General features: G+C 41.6%; 1 protein-coding gene across 3 annotated transcripts in view; it reads right to left on the bottom strand.

The window, feature by feature from the left end:
- The window catches only part of LOC123515428 (aquaporin-7-like), a 47,414-nt gene that overhangs the window by 1,764 nt on the left and 29,108 nt on the right, over positions 1-16,542 (bottom strand). For 2 of the 3 annotated variants that reach the window (XM_045273977.1, XM_045273979.1), the window contains exons 3-7: positions 10,754-11,018; positions 10,153-10,289; positions 9,629-9,846; positions 8,821-8,990; positions 4,133-4,205 (exon numbers count right to left, since the gene is read on the bottom strand). In XM_045273977.1, coding sequence (XP_045129912.1) covers positions 4,171-4,205; positions 8,821-8,990; positions 9,629-9,846; positions 10,153-10,289; positions 10,754-11,018 — 825 coding nt within the window. In that variant the 3' untranslated portion in view covers positions 4,133-4,170. The remainder of the gene's footprint in view (positions 1-4,132; positions 4,206-8,820; positions 8,991-9,628; positions 9,847-10,152; positions 10,290-10,753; positions 11,019-16,542) is intronic. The other variant, XM_045273980.1, reaches the window with a different exon arrangement.

Genomic DNA, 16,542 nt, shown 5'->3' with positions numbered 1-16,542 from the left:
ATTAAGAAAGCCAAGCTACTTTTGTGCCTACTTACCACGAGATGGCTACTTACAACATGCCAGAACACTCCCCCCCCCCCACACACACACACTTAACAGTACCAGCACCACCACAACTACCAACACCACCACTACAGTCACTACTACCAACACCACTAACGCTACTATTACCACCACTACCTCCATCACCACAAAGCTCATTCCACACACACACACACACACACACACACACACACACACACACACACACACACACACACACACACACACACATGAAGCTTTCCCATGTTTTCGTCCTTTACTCTTTAAAAATATCTGTCATTTTATTTTTGTCATTTTTTTTTTGTCTTCCCTTTTAAATAAACTGCGTGTAATTTTTTTTTTTTTTGTATTTTTCCCTCTTCTAACTAAACATTTATCTCTGAACATAACAATCGCAAAACTGAAATTGTAATGGAAGGGAATTTTTTTTTTATTTTTTTTAATCATTTTCTTTTCAGTCTTGTTCTTTTTCGTGTTTTGTTTTTATTACTTAAATTCGAACGTCAGAGATTCGTTGAATATATAAATAAATAAATGAAAGGGGAAGATTCTGTGTGTGTCCCCACTGTACATCATCACCGTCAGACGAGAGAGAGAGAGAGAGAGAGAGAGATAATTATAGATAGATGGATAGACAGATACATAGATAGATAAACAGATACCGAGATAAATAGAGAGAGAGAGAGAGAGAGAAAGCTATAATCCTCATCTATAATTTCCACACCTAATAAAAGCTTGATTCCCTGCTACAACACTCATGCTGTCACCAATACTTACGTTACTGCACCTTACAATACAGTTCCTCCTTGCTTCATGCTGTTATGGAGACAAACTTGCTTTTTACGTGCACAGAATCAGTCCATTTATATATTAACTTTTTTTTTTTAACCTCTTTTTATCAACCTTTCTTTTTCTCTTCCTGTTTTTTTTTTTCTTTTTTTCGTTGTTTTTATTTTATGTGAACATGATTTTGCAGGTTCGAGAGTTTACTATGTGTACTTATTTGCTTAACCCCTTCAGTACCAGGACGCGTTTCCATATTCCTTCTGGTTACTATTTAGCGATTTTTTTTTATACAGCTTCAAAAATTTATGTGGGCGATTAAAATAGTGAAGAGCGTGGCTATTAATTTTCTGTCCTCCTTAGACCTCTCCTAATGTAAATAAAATCGTCTAATTGCACACAAAAGTCAAGGTAAAAATGCGTCCCAGTACTGTAGAGGTTAACTGAGGCGTTTCTGTTGTGTTCCTTAGTGTAGATGGCAAGATAAAAGAAATAACGGACGAGAGTAACCAGACAGAAAAGGAAAGAACAATGGAAGCGGAAAAAAAATCATAAAAAAAACTAATGTATTCTTTTTTTCGAAACTTGGAAGAATTTGTGTCTTTAGGTAAATGGATAATATTTTGTGAGTCATCTTAAATGCACTCTTGTGTGTGTGTGTGTGTGTGTGTGTGTGTGTGTGTGTGTGTGTGTGTGTGTGTGTGTGTGTGTGTGTGTGTGTGTGTCATCTGTGTTTAGTCATCTTGTTTAGTCTAACTGGAGAGAGAGAGAGAGAGAGAGAGAGAGAGAGAGAGAGAGAGAGAGAGAGAGAGAGAGAGAGAGAGAGAGAGAGAGAGAGAGAGAGAGAGAGAGAGAGAGAGAGAGAGAGAGAGAGAGAGAGAGAGAGAGAGAGAGAGAGAGAGAGAGAGAGAGAGAGAGAGAGAATTAAGCTGTTACAGAATGTCTCTTTCCATCTAAATATCAGAGAGAGAGAGAGAGAGAGAGAGAGAGAGAGAGAGAGAGAGAGAGAGAGAGAAATAAATCCTTGTCATAATGAATTAGTGAGTTTTTTTTTAATCTTAGAAACGATTCTCTTGTTATGGAAAACGTGCTACAATGATATAGTGAATTTTAAATCATTAGATGCTAAAACTTGAGTGATGGTGATGATAAAAGGAAGGAAAATAAATGTCATAATGATAATAATGATAATAATAAGGGTAATAGTAATAGTAATAGTAAGGCACGCATGCACTTCAACTCTAAGCAAACTGGAACAACAATAAGTAAGGCAAACATGCGTACACAAGAAATACAAAAACAAATTCTACGTCACACAAACAAAGGAAAAATTCAAATCCCGCGTACGAAAGCTGTGGAAATCAAACCGTACACACACACACACACACACACACACACACACACACACACACACACACACACACAGTATATAGTTGAAGAGATGTTTTTATTTTTGTTTGTCTTTTTTTAATCTTTATTTTGTTTATTTATTTTCATTTAAGTTTGTTTAATGTTTCCTGTCATAAGATGAAGATTCTTTTCTGAACTTTTTTTTTTTTATTGTTTTGTTTTGTTCTGGACTCTCTTTTGTCCCATTTCATTTGTATTTTTTACTTGTTAATTAAATCTGTGTTATTTTGTCTACCTCTGCCATGGCTTGTCTTCTTGTTGTTGCTGCTATCATTATTTTCATTATTATTGTTATCGTCATTATTTAGAGGAAGCAGAAATACTTCATTCTAACAAACACATTATTCGTTTGTATTTTGCTTATTTGTTAACTAAATCAGCATTATTTTCTATACATATACCATAGTTTGTGTTCTTGTTGCTTTTATCATTATTTTCACTATTATTATCGTTATTATTTAGAGGAAGCAGAGGTACTTCATTCTATCCAATACTTTATCTACTTCACTGCAGGCGTCTGGAAATTATTCTTAAGAGTGAGAGAGTCAGACGATGGTGGAAAGTGAACAGGCAACAGGCAACAGGAGTCAATGTAGCATGGGATGGTGGCGTGAGTGAGGAGCAAAGGGCTTGGAGTGAATGGACAAGCTGACAACCTCTTGACTTCAGGGATCAATCTTAACATCGCGCCTTCCTTCCTGTCCACCTCCTCAAGACACAGAGTGAGTAGTGGCATTGTTATCTCCGTGTTATCTTTCCTTCTTATCTTTGTTTTTTTTTTTCTATCTTTCTCTCTTTTCCTCGTAATCTTTTCTTGGTAATTAAGTTCAGTGTTGTGTTGTTATTGCTGATGTTGTTACTACTGCTACTACTTTTATAGTCTACCGTAAAATGGCTCCTGGATTTAAAACAAATTGTAGTTTATTGACAACGTAATTGGTTTGATGTGAATAATGCTCGTTTTCTGTTGCATTTTATTACAAGGACAGCTCACGGTTTGCCTCAAGATCTGACAACCACGCTGAACTGGGACACCGTTCAGACTGAGACCCTGGAACTACTTTAGAATACACAGACTATACTACTACTACTACTACTACTACTACTACTACTACTATTTATACCTATTTCTCTTCTATAGCAGGAATGTGGTTGTCGTCTTTATTTATTTATTTTCTAACTTGACTTATGCATTAGGTAGTTTATTGGTTTATGTGTGTATCTGTAATTTCGTTGGGTTAATGTTGCATATTTATTTGTTCGTTTATTTGTAACTGGAACGTATTTATTTCGTTTTCAAATTGATTCGTTCCAATTTACTTCATGATATGCGGACAAATATATATTTTTTCCCATATTCTGTTTGGTTCGTGTGTGTGTGTGTGTGTGTGTGTGTGTGTGTGTGTGTGTGTGTGTGTGTGTGTGTGTGTGTGTGTGTGTGTGTGTGTTGACTTGACCCATAGATAGTGGAGATAAAGAGAGATCTCCGAGAACGGACTGAGACACACACACACACACACACACACACACACACACACACACACACACACGCTATGTTATTAATGTGTGTGTGTGTGTGTGTGTGTGTGTGTGTGTGTGTGTGTGTGTGTGTGTGTGTGTGTGTGTTTATGCCTGCCACACCCAAGCGTCCTCCAAAACACTATATTTTCAAGTGGAAAGGAGAGAGGAAAGGTCAAACAGACACGTAATTCCATAGGTGTGTGTGTGTGTGTGTGTGTGTGTGTGTGTGTGTGTGTGTGTGTGTGTGTGTGTGGATGTGATCCTTGATAGTGTCAGAGGCAATTGAATTGAAAGGAACCATGCACAAACACAAACACACACACACACACACACACACACACACACACACACACACACACACACACACACACGTTACCTGCTGGCTCGTGGGCTGGGAGTGGTCCGCTACCTGTCCTAATCAGAGGCTTTGACAGGTACGAGTTGATAACCTGGCAGATAGACAAGGTGAGAAGGAGCAAAGGCCTAAGATTAATTGATCACTTCTGGCCAATTCTACCTGTGTTCTGTGCTAATTCATCCCCCTGGTGCTGCTTTTGTTATGTTTATGCTTGTATTTCTATTCTTCACCTCTTTTTTGTTAGCATGGAGCTTTATATTTTAATTCTATTCTATTTATTTAGTTTTGTTTACATATTCACAGGTTTTTTTTTTTTTGTTAATCTTGTGTGTGTGTGTGTGTGTGTGTGTGTGTGTGTGTGTGTTTGTTTTCTTCCTGGTTTTCATTGTTTGGTTTTATTTACTCGTTTGTTTGTAGATGGTTGACATGAAGGAGTGTTAATTTTTTTTTTTTTTTTCTTTATATGGATTTGGTTTAGTTGTTTGTTCCAACGTGTAGTAGTAGAAGTAGTAGTAGTAGTAGTAGTAGTAGTAGTAGTAGTTGTTGTTGTTTTGAAGATGTTTTATTTATTTACTTATTTGTTTTACTTTTTCCTATTGTGGTGAGTCAAGTGCATCATTTTCTTTTCTTCAGTGCAGTTTCTTTACACTCCTTTCCTTACTCTCTTACTGCTCGTCCGCGCAAATCCAGCTTGTTAGTCTTTGTTTCTATTTACCTTCTTTTCCTCGCCGCTAGTATCACTCTTGTAACATTGCACGAGAGAGAGAGAGAGAGAGAGAGAGAGAGAGAGAGAGAGAGAGAGAGAGTAATTAATTTCCTCTCATTAATGTTATGCAAGGTGTGGTGTTCTATAAAGTTGTTCTTTCAAGCGAGGTGTGGCGGCGTGAGAAGATGTGACGAGGGTTATTATTATTATTATTATTATTATTATTATTATTATTATTATTATTATTATTATTATTATTCTCTCTCTCTCTCTCTCTCTCTCTCTCTCTCTCTCTCTCTCTCTCTCTCTCTCTCTCTCTCTCTCTCTCTCTCTCTCTCTCTTGTAGCAATAGACAATCACCTTACTACGCAAAAAGAGAAAGAGAAAAAAAAAACAACTAGCTCAATATCACTTTTGTACAGCAGTTTGTCAGTGATTCATCAATATTCATTTCTATTTCATGTTTTTTTTTAGATACTGCTCTATGTGAACGAATTTGTCACTGTTCGTATGTAGACAAAAATAACCTCAATGCATTTTTCACGGTTTTAGCTCCATAGGTTCTTTATCTATATGTCAAAAGTGCTCGTGACTGAGTGTGGTGGTGCTAACTGGTGGTGCTAGTGGTGCTGGTAGTGGTGCTGGTGGTGCAGGTGCGAAGTTGCTATTAGTGCAGATGCTAGAGGTGCAGGTAGTAAATGTAGTAGTAGTAGTAGTAGTAGTAGTAGTAGTAGTAGTAGTAGTAGTGGTAGTAGTAATGCTTGTTAAGTGGTTTTGGTAGTGGTTGTGGTGGTGGTGTGGTGGTGGTGACAGCGTTAGTGTTAGTGTTAGTAGTGGTTGTTGTTATTGTTATTGTTGTTGTTGTTGTCTCCGGACTAACGACTTATACCACAACTGGTGGTGGTGGTGGTGGTGGTGGTTTGTTAAGTAATTAATAAAACCACATAAGCAACACTAAACAAAAGCACCAGAGAGAGAGAGAGAGGAGATGATGTGTCATCTCAGACTACCAGGAAGACAAGCTTCAGTGTCATCAGCTGGGGCTCGTGGGCAGCTCTGACCATCACGCTGTACTGACACAGCTGGAAGTGGGCGTGGCTCAGGACGAGGCCACCACCCGCACCATCTGGCTGTGGAACAAAGCAGACTGGGCTTCCCTGCGCCGCGACCTGACCCACACCCCATGGGCCACTCTGCTACAGGGAGGAGCAGAGAGTGAAGCACTTGCACTCACCTCTCACCTTCTCGCCCTCCAGAGACGCCACGTCCCACACAGGGAATACACCACCAGATCGACGGATCAGCCATGGTTTGGCTACCGTTGCCGTGTTGCTGCCGAGGCAAAGTATGCTGCCTGGCTCCGCTACAAGAGGAACCCGACTCGGCGCAACAAGGACCTGCACAGGGCTGCATGCAGGAGGATGGTGGTAACCAGCAAGTGGGCCTTAAAAAAGTGGGAGGAAAGCCTGCGCCGGAAACTGTGTGGCACTGGCGTAGGAAACAAAACTTGGTGGTCTCTTGTTAAGGACAAACAAGGAACTGGCCACCAAGAATCCATCCCTCCCTCAGCAAGCAGGACGGTACTGTCGCCACCAGCAGTAAGGAGAGGGCACAGTTGCTGGCTTCCTTGTTTGCTGGAAAAATGAAGGTCGGGAATCCACAGCAGCCACCGCCTCAGCTGGTCCAGCAATGTGAGAAGACTGTCACCATGGTGGAGGTGACGCATCAGCAGGTGAAGCGATTATTGCGGGGGCTGGACACACAGAAAGCCACCGGCCCTGATGACATCAGCCCGCACCTGCTGAAGCGATGCTCCCAGGAACTGGCTGCCCCTCTCACCCAAGTCTTCACAACTTGTGTACGGGAAAACGTCTGGCCTTCAGTGTGGAAGGAGGCTCGAGTAGTTCCTGTACACAAAAAGCTCCAGGACGGACCCAAAAACTACAGACCCATATCCCTGTTGTCAGTGGTGGGTAAAGTGTTTGAGAGGGTCGTGGCAGAGGTGGTGTGTAGCCATCTCAAGGACAATGCCCTCCTCTCAGACCAACAGTTTGGGTTCAGACCTGGAAGGTCAACCTCCGACCTAATGATGCTTCTCACCAGGCATTGGCAGGACGCCCTCGACGACGGCAAGGACACTATAGTGGTTGCTTTGGACATAGCAGGAGCTTTTGATAAAGTATGGCACAACGGATTACTAGAAAAGCTTCGTGCTAAAGGCATCCAGGGTGGCTTGCTACGACTCTTGGGAAATTACCTGCAGGACAGAAGCCTCAAGGTGGTTGTCAACGGGCAAACATCTGAGTCCCTGCCTGTGGAGGCATCAGTGCCACAGGGTTCAATTCTTGGCCCACTCCTGTGGAATATCTACGTGGATGATCTTCTCCAGCTACTGCCAGGAGTCATGGCCTATGCTGATGACTGCACCCTCTCCTATACCTATCCACGCCAGGACAGTGGGCGGGCTGCTGAGGCCATCAATCAGCAGCTACGAGTGATATTAGAGAGAGAGAGAGAGAGAGAGAGAGAGAGAGAGAGAGAGAGAGAGAGAGAGAGAGAGAGAGAAACCTTCACTCACCTCTGTCTTATTTTCTTTATATTCTTCCTGTGAAAGCCCTTGAGAATAGACAGACAGGTAGAGAGGTAGACAAACAGACAGACGGACAGACAAACATTCGAAAGAGCAAGAAAAAAGAACAAGTGAAGTACAGAACACTCATATAATAATAATAATAATAATAATAATAATAATAATAATAATAATAATAATAATAATAATAATAATAATAATAATAATAATAATAATAATAATAATAATAATAGAGAGAGGGAGAGAGAGAGAAAGAGAGACAAAGTGAGAGAGTGAGTGAGAGTATGCCTTCAGAAAACAATTTTTTTAAAGCTGTAAGAGAGAGAGAGAGAGAGAGAGAGAGAGAGAGAGAGAGAGAGAGAGAGAGAGAAAGAGAAAGAAATAAAGTGAGAGTGAGAGTATGCCTTCAGAAAACCATTTTTTTAAGCTGTAAGAAAAAAAAAAAAGGTACATACAAGTGGAAGCAAATTAGAGGGAAGAGTGATTTGTTATCATGGCATCAGCTGTTGTTAGGGTGAAATAACAGCTCAGGGAACGATGTCTGAGCCTTCCTGGATGAAAAGGGACGAGGGAAATAGATGACTGAGATTTAGGTGTTGAATATTTATAGATTTTTAAGTGAAACCTTTATTTATTTATTTATTTTTCTTTTTTTTGTTCTTTTCCCTTCCCTTCCTTTATTTTAATATATATTTATCCTATTGGTGTTTTTACACACACACACACACACACACACACACACACACACACACACACACACACACTCTCTCTCTCTCTCTCTCTCTCTCTCTCTCTCTCTCTCTCTCTCTCTCTCTCTCTCTCTCTCTCTCTCTCTTTATTACCATTTACCATCACAATCTCCTTTCCACCTTTACCTTCCACTCCAATCTACCTTTAACCTTTCCTTCCTCCTCCTCCTCCTCCTCCTCCTCCTCCTCCTCCTCCTCCCTCTAATTCTAATCCTAATCCTACGTTTCTCCCCCATCACCTTCCGTTACTAAATGTGGCTTTCTTGTTGCGTACCAATCCTCATAATACTTTAGAATACCAGTCCTCTTCTCTCTTCCATTTTGCTCAGTTCACCACCTTTCATTCCTCCTCTCTCACACTTATGCTTGTATTCGGAAACGTTTTGCTTTCTCACCCCCACGTCTACTTATGAAAAGCCCACTTAGGTGATTATCAGCCTTAACAAGAGCGTTTATCCTGTTAGTAATGCAGAAATCGTGTTAATCTCTCACCAGGACCTCAAAAACACTCTTAATTAAAAGAAAATCTCTAACTTCAACACCATGGAGCCTTCTGAATCTTAAAACCAGCAACTGAAAACCCGTGTCACTTCAAGTAGAGCCTTTTGGAAGTAGTGGATGAGATACAAATAGGGAATGTTTCAGAATTCATAGTCCTTACTCGTACTCCCGGGCTCCTGGTGAGGGGTGACTTGCGGAAGGGTGAAGTCCTGCGTCTCCGGGTGGTGAAGGGCCACGAACACCTCATACAAAGTGACGCCCAGGATAGCGCCGATGTGAGGCCCCACCACCGGCACCCACCACCACGCCAGGCCCTCCACGGTGGCAGCGCTGGGGGAAGGAGGACAGCTAGGGTATAGTAGTGGTGGTGGTGGTGATGGTGTCGGTGGTAGTGGTGGTGGTGGTGGTGGTGTATTAGTGGCGAGATTGACTAAAATGATACCGGAGATGAGGCATATTCCTTACGAAATGAGAGTGAAGGTTTGAAATATACATTCCTTAGAGAGGCGTAGTTTAGGAAAGGATCTGATGGAAGTATTCAAGTAGTATTGGGGATATGATAAGGAGGACGATAAGCAATATTCTCAGGATCAGCAATCACGATAGAACATGATATAATGAGATCAGGCTGGAGAAATGCAAGTTTAAGAGAGAGATCAGAAGGAATTCGTTCTCAAATTGCGTAGATGATGATTGTAAAAAAGTAGTAAAGGAATATTTCGACTATTAACTAACTATGCTTGTACAAACCTCACCTTAACGTCCTTACTTTTGAATAACCTAGGTAACTTAATCTAACCTAACCTAACTTGATCTAACCTAACCTTAACCTAATGAAACTTAACCTTAACCTAACTTAACCTAAAAAACCTAATATAACCTAACTCCCCCCAAAAATTAACCCTACTTAAATAAACTTAATCTAACCTAGCTTAACCTAACCTAACGTACTCTAATCTAACCCCTACCTGAAGGTGTCGCTGCCCCACCCAGCAATGAGGGTGAAGATCCTGGGCGCCAAGTCACGTGCTGGGTTGATAGCGTAGCCGCAGTTGAAGCCGAAGCACACGCCGATGTTGAGGACAGTCAGACCCACAAGCAGAGGAACCAGACCCTTGGGCACCTCCATGTTGCGTGTGTCAGTGATGGCACACACGCACAGCAGCAGCAGCATCGTGCCTACCACCTGTGTTGACGTGGATTAGTGGGTATACACACACACACACACACACACACACACACACACACACACACACACACACGAGATAGAAAAAAACGTATTGAAAGATGGTTTTTTGTTGAATTGCCTGTCCATCAATGTGTGGAAGTACAAGTTACCTCCACACACACACACACACACACACACACACACACACACACACACACACAAGATAGAAAAAAACGTATTGAAAGGTGGTTTTTTGTTGAATTGCGTGTGTCCATCAATGTATATAAGTACAAGTTACCTCCACACACACACACACACACACACCTGGTCGCCCATTCCGTTCCCGCTGGAGAGGTAGTCGGTAATAACAGTGCCGTTCCTTGCCGTGATGGCGCCGGGGTAGGTGGCCCAGATGCCCGCCGTGGCCAGGGTGCGCTCCGCCTCAAATCCGTCAAGGGCGTCTGATAAGAGGAAGGGGGTGAGAGAGAGGGACGGTGTAGGGTGGGTGTATGGGAGATGGTGGCGTGAATGGGAGAGATGGGAGGAGGGGAGGAGAGGGAGATAGAGAGGGAAGCAAGAAATGTATGTTGATGTTTTTTTTTTTTTCTGTTGCGGATTTTTTATTTATTTTTAGTGTCTAGGTAAAGTGTCAGTAGCGTCTTCTCTCTCTCTCTCTCTCTCTCTCTCTCTCTCTCTCTCTCTCTCTCTCTCTCTCTCTCTCTCTCTCTCTCTCGTGAATGAAATTTATGTACAAGTTCCGTACTACCACACCACACCACACCACACCACACCACACCACACACCACACCACACCACACCACACTACACCACACAACACCACACCACACCACACAACACCACACCACACAACCACACCACACCACATCACCACACCACACCACACCACACCACTACCAGTACTCACTCAGATACACGCCGTAGACCAATGCTGAGGCGATGAAAGCTCCGAGATACTGCGCAACAATATACACTGGAACCTTCTGCCACGGGTGCTTCCCCCAGATCGCCATTGCTACGGTAACTGCAGGGTTGATGTGTCCCCCGCTCACCCCGCCGCTCACCAGGACCCCCAGTGTGACGCCCATGCCCCATCCCCAGTTGATTGAGAAGAAGTCCCCATTGGCTTTATTGGTCAGCACGCTTTGGGCCACACTGGCTGTCCCGAACGCCTTAGAGAGGGAGAGAGGAAGGGAGTTAAGTTATAAAGGCTGTTGTAGAAGGACTTTGCTCTTTATTTTTGCTCTAAGGCTATTTTCAAAGGCCACAGAGATGGTTAGCAGGGTTCCCAAGAGTGTTTCTCCTGGTGATCGTGTAGAAGTCTGGTTGTTGTCACTACGAACATAAACACTCAATTAGAAAACAGTGTCGCTTTTAATACTGGTAGAGGCGTTTCAGTGACTCGTATTGGAGACGCGCTGGTGTGGAAAGAGAGAGAGAGAGAGAGAGAGAGAGAGAGAGAGAGAGAGAGAGAGAGAGAGAGAGGTTATACATACAGGTTCAAATATACTTAAACTCAGTTACCTCAATGCATCACTACCATCATTATCGTCGCCATCATCGTTATCAAAGCAAAATAAGGTGTAATAGTAGTAGTAGTAGTAGTAGTAGTAGTAGTAGTAGTAGTAGAAGTAACAGCAGCAGCAGCGGTAATAATAATAGCAATAGAAGAAGGAAAGGAAGCATATAAACGATAACACAGTGGTGAAAATTATGTCTTTGCACGTGTATTATTCTAAAATATGCTAATTATATTGCTTGTTTGTCTCGTGTGTGTGTGTGTGTGTGTGTGTGTGTGTGTGTGTGTGTGTGTGTGTGTGTGTGGGTGGGTGGGTGGATGTGTGGGTGGGTGGATGTGTGGAACGTATCAGGTAAGACTAGTCAAGGAAAAAACACTCCAATGTCTTAAAAATCTTACAAGAAGCGAGAGAGAGAGAGAGAGAGAGAGAGATCCATTTAATTTCCAGAAGTGTCTTGATTTTCTTCTCTTGAAACCACTGAAGTCGCAAGGAAGAGGCAATGTAGGAGCAGGAAGATAATGATACAGTTTACAGTAAGTAGAATGAAAGAGTGAAGGTAAAGGTTAATTCTGGCAATCTAATAAGGCGGACATACTATAGAGAGAGCGAAAAGCGATAAATAGTAGAAAATTTTAATCCCTTCAGTAACGGGACGCATTTTTACCATGAGTTTTGGTTATTATTAGACGATTTTATTCACCTTAGGAAGTGTCTATGAAGGTGAGAAGATTAATGGCCAGAGTGTTCACTGTTTTAATCCCCACATAAGTTTCTGAAGCTGTATGAAATCACCATAGAGTAAGCAGAGTAAATATTAAAACGCGTCATGGTACTGAAGAGGTTTAACAGCATGTAGGTAACCGCAGCTGAGATCAGACGGTAGGAGATGCAACGCTGCCACTGTGACGAAGAGAATCAAGAAGGACGGAAGACATGAATTAAAAGCTTTTGACTTCACTCTGTCCTCCAGTGTAATAAATACGAGGGACGCTTCATTATTCTTTACGTCTTTAGTTATATACATTTATACTTAATTATTTCCTGCTCTGCCTTTCCTTGAGACGTATGAAAAAGTATTGCTGGTTTTCCGATTTTTTTTTCCTCACGCTTCATTCTTCACAATAACACGACTAAAAAAAAAAAAAAAAAAAAGAAAGAAAGAAAGAACTTATAATTACCTCGCTTTACTGATTAATAATAGTAATAATAGCAAGAAAAAAATGAAGAAAAAATATTTAATGGTAATGATTCATCTCTACTGATATTGACTGCATCGTATCATCTGCATCATGTATCTCCGTATCACGCTTGTATTGATGCCTCCGTCTTGTGTTGCCTCCTGCGGTGAGTGGCGGGCTTACTGTTACACTGAGGATTGCGTCTGCTGCTTATTCAGTATTGTGTTCCTGCGGTGTGGGTAGCATTACGAGAGAAAGACAGAGACAGAGAGAGAGAGAGAGAGAGAGAGAGAGTTTATTTATTTACTCGATGTTTTTCTTTTTCTTTATAATTTCATGTTGTTCTTAAAGTATATCCTAAGGTATCAAGGTCAGGCAAGTTGTTGTTTTCTAGTGACCTTCAAGGGAATATACTGATAAAATGCTTTTTCTTAATATACTAATGCTCCTCCGGTCACGTTTATTTCGCCTTTTGCATACATACATTGCCGCCAAGAGCTGAGGAGGTAACGGTGTGTTTGTCCCGTCCTTGTTGTGTTCATGCCGCGTCCGTGATGTGACTTGGTGCCCATGAGTGGTGACTGTATCATGTCCACCTGTTAATTTTGCCAGGATATACAGCGCTGCCTACGACAAGAGCTCAGAAATGTTCGTGTGGGATCTGAGTTCCTCTAAACCTTGCACTAACGCAGGGATTCTCAACTTTTTTTTTACGTTAAGAACACTCTGACTTATAAAACGATCTACCCGAATCCCAGTAATCTGACGTCGAGCAGAATGTTTCTATAGTGACTGACACAAACTCAATAAGTAAAGGTACTGTAAAGGATATCATTGGATCAGCCGTCTAAGTACCCCCTGGAAATCTTGTGGACCCTTTGGGGTGTTCGAGAATCGCTGGATGAAAACCCCCTCCACTAGACGATGTTCGCACTTGCTTGGCTGATAGAGTGTGTGCGTGGGTGCGTGGGTGCGTGGATGCGTGGGTGCGTGAGTGCGTAGGCAGGTGAGGATGTACACGTGTTAGAAGCTGTAGCTGCACTAATGATTCGTGTTGCGGTTGACGCATTTATACATACGCATGCACTCCTTCCCCACTCCTCACTCTCCTCCGCCTTCAACACATACACATGGTAAATATCCTTTTTTTCATTCTTTCTTGCTCTCTCATATTATAAAAACCCTCCGCCGCATTTCTACTACTTCCAAAACACTTTAGTTGAAGTTACATGAGTTTTTTAAGGGTGTTTTGACAGTTCTAGGGACAAACTGATAAGATTCCTACTTCTATCAAAAGAGAAGGTGTCTTGAGAACCCGACCAGTTATATCTCTGGCATTTGAAAATAATCGTGGCGAGAGAGAGAGAGAGAGAGAGAGAGAGAGAGAGAGAGAGAGAGAGAGAGAGAGAGACCAAAGGTGTTCTGAATACGGGCCTATGTTAGCGTATGTATGCATGTACGTACGTTTGCAGCAGCTTTGTCTCGCCTCCTCTCCCTAAGAAGGATGTTAGCTCGGTAAATACAGTGTCCAAAGATAATATTCTTCGCCTGCGTGTTTGTTTGCTTTCTTTTCATGTTTTTTTTTCTTTTATTTTTTCTTGCGAGTATTGTTCCCTGTGTGCATCCTGCTGATCATTGCACGGCGCTGCTTCTTCCTCTTATTGTTTATGAAAATGCTTCTTCCTGCCTTCGTCTTGCGGGGTTTCCTGTTATTGTGGCAGAGAGAGAGAGAGAGAGAGAGAGAGAGAGAGAGAGAGAGAGGGTTTATATCATTGTCTCACTGTCGATAACAAAACGAGAGCCATTCATCGCCTTTTTTTTTATTGAGGTCGTGTGATAGGAATAAATGAATGAATTGATTAGTGTTAGGTCCGAATTTAGAAGCGCTTTCCTTTCACCACTATATTGAAAGGCCACGGGGATGATTAGCCTCCCCTCAATAGTGTAGAAATTTTGTTAATCTGCCTCTAGAATTATAGTCTTTGAAAATAGTCGGGGTGAGAGAGCAAAGCGATTTCAGAAAAGTGTTCCCGTCAATAGTGTAAAAATCTTGTTAATCTCGTGGTGAGAGAGCGAAGTGGTTCAGAAAAGTGTGTTCCTCCAGTCAGCAGTGTAGAAATCTTGTTACTTTGCCTCTAGAACCTTTGATACTATTTGTAAGGACTACTAGTGAGAGAGCGAAGCGTTTCAGAAAATAGTGTTCTTCCTGTCAGTAGTGTAGAACTCTTGTTAATCTGCCAATAGAAATGTGGTTTTTGAAAATAGTAGTGAAAGAGTAAAGCGTTTAAGAAAAGAGTGTTTCTTCTTTCAATAGTGTAGAAATCTTGTTAATCTGCCATTAGAATCTTTAAAAATATCCGTGGTGAGAGACACACAGAGAGAGAGAGAGAGAGAGAGAGAGAGAGAGAGCGTTTCAGAAGACATGCCTTTCTCAAACACAGCTAACACATTGGCATGGCTCTCCTCCCGTCACACATGTTGCTGCATAATTAACTGTAGGTATCAAGTGTCCTCAAGCTTGTAGGAGGAAGTGGCAGTTTTAAGTACGGGTCCGGATGTGTGGTGGAAATGAATGGCTTGTGTGTTGATGATAGTGGTAGTGGTGGTGATAGTGGTGGTGGTACTGAGAGAGAGAGAGAGAGAGAGAGAGAGAGAGAGAGAGAGAGAGAGAGAGAGAGAGAGAGAGAGAGAGAGAGAGAGAGAGAGAGAAATACATAAGAGAAATACATACATACAGACATGGATAGATAGATAGATAGATAGATAGATAGATAGATAGACAGATAAACATACAGACAGAGATAGATAGATAGACAGACAGACATACAGATAAACAGAGAAACAGATAGATAGATAGATAGACAGATAGACAAAGAGACAGACAAATAGATAAGACAGACAGAAAGACAAACAGATAGGTTGATAAACAGACAGACAGATAGACAGATAGATAGATAGATAGACAGACAGACAGACAGAAAGACAAAACAGACAAGACAGACAGAGAAAAAAAAAAAAAAAACACGAGGCTAAAATGAAGCACTTAATCATAACAACAATCTATCCACCGTACAAAAAGCAAAATAATGAATTAAATACACCCTAAATAAGAAAAAAAAAAAAAACATCAAATTCAACAAACTGCGACATTAAGCGGGTAAGCCACACCTCAACCTTATTTTTTTCCCTCCCTTGTTTCAGTGTTATTTTTTTTCAGTCCCAGTCTCATTTGGCGTTCCGTTGTGCTGTCTCGTTGTTAGTCATTGCGTAACTCAAAGGGGGGGGGGGAACTAGTTTGTTAGGCGGAAGAAAACGGGTGTTGTGCCCATAATGTTGTGGGTTCAAGGTGACTTACTAGAGAGAGAGAGAGAGAGAGAGAGAGAGAGTATAAAGATGAAGTGTGAAAAGAAAGATTGTGGAAAAAAAAACTAAGAAAGAAGATAAGAAAGAATACGAGGAAAGAATGTAAAATAAATGAATGGGAAAAAGGAAAAAAAAGAAGAAAGAAACTATCAGAATAAGAAATAGAAACAGGAAAAATTAAAGAAAATAATAAAAATGAATAAAATGAATAGAGGGAAGGTGACACGAGAGAATAAGAAGACGAGAGCATAACATAATTTAACTCAAGGACACGCAGCATCAGATCTGTTGGCCCTTGTGAGGTTGTCAGTGATATACTACACTATCTAAATTGAAAGACTTACAGAATGGGAGGAGGAGGAGGAGGAGGAGGAGGAGGAGGAGGAGGAGGGAGTGGAAGAATAATAAAAGGACACATGATATTGAGAGAGAGAGAGAGAGAGAGAGAGAGAGAGAGAGAGAGAGAGAGAGAGAGAGAGAGACAGACCGGGGGGGGGAATGTGTGAAAAAAAATAATGATAGAAAAAAAGTAGGGCATTCTATAGCACACACACACACACACACACACACACACACACACACACACACACACACACACAGGAAGGGCGAGGGTGAGTGGACACATACGCAAAACG

This window comes from Portunus trituberculatus, chromosome 39 (assembly GCF_017591435.1).
Source record: "Portunus trituberculatus isolate SZX2019 chromosome 39, ASM1759143v1, whole genome shotgun sequence".
Lineage (NCBI taxonomy): Eukaryota > Metazoa > Arthropoda > Malacostraca > Decapoda > Portunidae > Portunus > Portunus trituberculatus.
Note: the sequence above shows the minus strand (reverse complement) of the source record. Positions and strands in the feature narration are given on the sequence as shown.